Genomic DNA, 4,401 nt, shown 5'->3' on the forward strand with positions numbered 1-4,401 from the left:
AGGTCTCGCCCGGAGGTGGATATTAGGTACTTTACTTAGGACAAAAGGGTCAGTTTATTTTTTGAAATTTTTTGGTTTGGATGATCATTGGAAAGAGTTCTTTTTTTTTATTTATATACTAATTTTTTTTTTTAGGTTTTTTTCTTTCAGATACGTGAAAATTTGGTAAGAGGAGGAAGGAGAATGTGTATTCTTCGTGTTATTCATTAACTGGATGAAGTGTTTATTAAACATCTTGATTTTTCCTTTATTTAGAAGGTTTTCTGGATTTCTTTGGACGCGCTCTTTGGCATTTTGATTTGGGATTTCGGTAAGACCTTTTAATTAATTTTTCATTTTTAACAAACTTTATTAGCAGTTCTTTTCTTTATCTTTTTTTAATATTTTTTTTTGTAGGTTTGGGTTTGGGACACTGGAACGAAACTGATACTAAGACTTGGACACGTTTAGTAAGTTTCATGACATGTAAACTTACTTTTTTTTAATTTTAATTAGAAACTTTTATTAATGTCTCTTTTCTTCCTTTTGTAGGTTTCGGTCTTTTTGGGGGTGATTAAAAAGTGAAATGGACGAAATTTGTAGAATCTAGATGCGTGGTGGGTTCTTTAATGAAATGATCGCTCTGGGCTTACAATGGTTCCTATTTCCTAGTTTACTAAGGGAAGCTGAAGTGGTTTCTTTTTCTTCAAGAATACGTGGATAGGTAGATAAGGACACATGACATAGCATAGCGAACTTGCTTTATATCACTTTGCCGATCATTTGTCGATCACAATTTTCATTTTATTAAAAAATGATTAAATTATGAAAAAGTGCATAGCAAAATAAATGCCTAAATAAGAAAAAAATAAAATATGCCACCTTTATTATTGTATAACATTAAATTAAATAATTTATAATATAATTTTTAATTTCTATATGCTAAATTATTAATATGTGATAATTTGAAGTTTCAGCCGATTATTGGATAAAAATTGAAGGCCGAAGCCGAATACGCAAATTTGAAACTTGAAATTTTGCATGAACATCCCTTTTAGTATATATAATCTATAAAAAAAAATAATGCAAGGTTTTGGCCCATAATGCAGGTGTTTTGCTTATAGAGAAATTAGCCAATTATTTGTTATTGATATATTTCTAATAAAAGGACAAACTTTTTGTTTTGATCTCAGAAATACAAGAATAAATTATTTTGTTTATTAGTTTTCCCATATATTAAACCAAATTCTGCTAGAATTATCATTATTTTTTTTTGCTTTATTAGTAATTCATTAAAATGTCAAATAATAATAATACACGAATTTGTGAATTTGATTCTAATGAATGTAATGGAAGAATTTATAAAGTTGGAGATAAAGTATCAATTCCAGAGACAAATATTGGGTTAATTTCATGTGAAATGTTTCTTTGTATGTTCCATTACAATAAGTTTATTCTTAATGAAAATCATAGATTACAAAAAATGCTACAAGTTTGTTCTCATCCAAAACATCAAATTTATCTTAATCAGTCAAATAAACAAACAAATTCTAGCTTAATTAATATTCCAAAAAGACTTATCAATGTTTTAGGATTAGATGAAAAATCTAAAATTTGTGATAGATGTAGAAAAAACACTGATAAAGATCCAGAATATCTACAAACTGAAGAATATCAAGCACCAATTCCAATTAAATCAAATAATCAAGATAATATAACAAAAATTGGAACTCATACTTATGCATTAAGGAATGATATTTTATATACTCAAGCAGAATTAAAACAATTAGAACTAGATTATCAAGAGATTATTTCACAAATATCAATTCCATATGAAGTAAGTTTAAGTGAAAAGATTAAAAAAATGTCTAATATTTTATATAAAAATCAACATCAATTAAATCAAAAACCTATTTATAATCCCATAGTTTTTAAAGAAATGCTAGAAACAGCTGATAAAGATTTAATTGGTTTTTTTGATGAATTATATGCTGGAACTAATCCTAATACTAAATGTGATAAAACAAATGAAAATAATAAGAAAAAATTGGTTTCTTTATGCTATTTTTTAGCCAGTATTAATAACAAATATATCAATGGACTCAAAGCTGATATTGGATCATATCTACAAACTGCTGGAGCATCAGCATCTTCAATTGATACTCTTAGTAATTTAGGATTTTCAGTTACAAGGAAAACTGTAAATCAACAAAAATTATTGATTGCAAATGAGCATCAAGAAACTGTAGATAATTATTGTTTACAAAATATTGAAAAAATGTTTTTTCTTAATATTGATGATTATCATAACATTCACAGAAGGAATCAACCAACTTTAATACAAACACATAACATATTTCATTTTGTAACCATTTTATTAAATTCAAATCCCAATATTCTTAAAATATCTGCTTACTCATCTAACAATACTTCAGTTCATAATCCTATAGGAGTTGATTCTAAACTAATTATTAAGAATTTTAATGAAATCTTTATGAATAAATTAAATAGTTGTTATTATGAACAAAATGAAATATGGAAACAATTTTTAATAGAAGATTCTTATGAAAATAGAATGGAATTATTTACTGTTCATAATTATGATGGCCGTATTCAAAATCATCAAGAATTAAGATCTATGATTAATAGTAAGCTAATAGATTTTGTTTTACATCCTTTACATAGTACAAAGGATTATATTGAATGTGCAAATCTTTTATTTAAGGTTTTTGAGAAACTTAAAAATAATAATGAACAAGATTATTTAAGTGATTGTATTATTCCTACAATTTGTGATTGGCCAGGGCAGGTAAATATTAGAAGAGCTATAACATTAAGAAATAATAAAGGATCAGAATCTGGAATTCCTCTGGAAATATTAAGTTTAATTCCTATAATTGGTCCACTTCATATATCTCTTAATAGTAGAGAAACATTATTTCAAACCTATCATTTCTTTTTTGAAATGCTATATCATAATTTATTTGGAGAAAAAAAAGTTTTATCACAAAAACCAAAACAGACTATAATCAATTTTATATTAAACTTAACATTTCAAGGCTGGAAAAAAATTTGTAATGTTGTTATAAATCGTTTTGAAAATTCCAAAGATGCAGAATATAGAATGATGATGGATTTATTAGATAATTCTATACCTCTTACTTTAGATATTTATGCAGTTCTTTTTAGAAGTGGATTTTTTGAAGGATATTTAGAAGGTGTTGTAAGAATTTGGGTACTATTTCAAAGATTAAGAAGACATAATTATAATAAGGCACCACTTATATTTTTAAGTGATATATTTTATTGGACCTCAAATAATCATCCAATAATTGATATTTTAAAAAACCATTTGCCAATTTTTAATGATTATTTTGTTGAAAATTTCCATAGTTCTATTAGAAACCAAACAGCTGAATCTAATTCTATACAACAAATTATTCAAAAAGCAAAAATCATTGATGCTGAAAGGACTAATAATTTGTCTTTTAAAGAAGCTTTTATTAATTTAAGAAATCCAACTACTTTTAAGACTAAATTAGATTATTTAGAAAAAAAGACTTCATTATTTTTATTATCTCTATTTGATGATATTTATCATAATATGGGAAATACACAACAAATTAATAGAAACAAATATCCAAATTTTAGTCTTCCAACTTTTAATATTAATGTTGATGTAAAAATCCTTCCATTAGCTTGGAATACACAAACTAAACCCTCTGATAACAAATTTTGTGATGCAGAAAAATGCTTATTATTATTAAGTAATAATTCAAATTTAGCTAATAATAATAATAATATTGTTTTAACATGTGGACATGCCTATCATAAACAATGTTTGGACTTATTAAAGGGTAATTGTGAGTATTGTTTTAATTATTTATCTTTAAATATTGAAAAGAATATTACTAGCTTAAAAAAAAGATTATTTACACCATTAAAAGACAATGAAAAACCTTTAGTTGAAGATGAAGATAATGATAGTTTAAGTGAAAATAATAATGATGAGAATATTGAAAATATTTTAGAAGTAATAGAAAGTAATATAGATAATCAGTTTGAAATATTATACCAAACATGGTTAAATTATTAGTATTATAATATAATTATTAGTATTTGTATTAATTTTATGTTTTATATAAATTTTCTTTAATTAAAATTAAATTTTTGTGAAGTTATCTGTAAATTTTAAACATTTGTTATGTTTATTATTGTGTAAAATTAATATGTTACGGCATTTGTATTATGTGATAAGATCAAATAAATGATCAGCAAATGATCGGCAAATGATCGGCAAAATTGTGATAAAATAGAGATGTTCGCTATGCTACATGACATAGGATTGAGTGAGATCGGAGAATTGCCTCAGAGAGTATAGTGTAATGAAATGGATGTAGTTGCAGGATTGTATTTACCATG

At 25.0% G+C, this 4,401-nt stretch overlaps 1 protein-coding gene across 1 annotated transcript; it reads left to right on the top strand.

The window, feature by feature from the left end:
• Positions 1-1,276: 1,276 nt before the first annotated feature.
• On the top strand, positions 1,277-4,075 carry OCT59_019053 (uncharacterized protein; the record flags this gene model as incomplete). The annotated part of the gene is made up of 1 exon (XM_025310594.2): positions 1,277-4,075. One exon carries the CDS (start codon positions 1,277-1,279, stop codon positions 4,073-4,075), a length of 2,799 nt encoding a protein of 932 aa, XP_025180764.2.
• Positions 4,076-4,401: the final 326 nt, after the last annotated feature.

This window comes from Rhizophagus irregularis, chromosome 28 (genome assembly GCF_026210795.1).
Source record: "Rhizophagus irregularis chromosome 28, complete sequence".
Lineage (NCBI taxonomy): Eukaryota > Fungi > Glomeromycota > Glomeromycetes > Glomerales > Glomeraceae > Rhizophagus > Rhizophagus irregularis.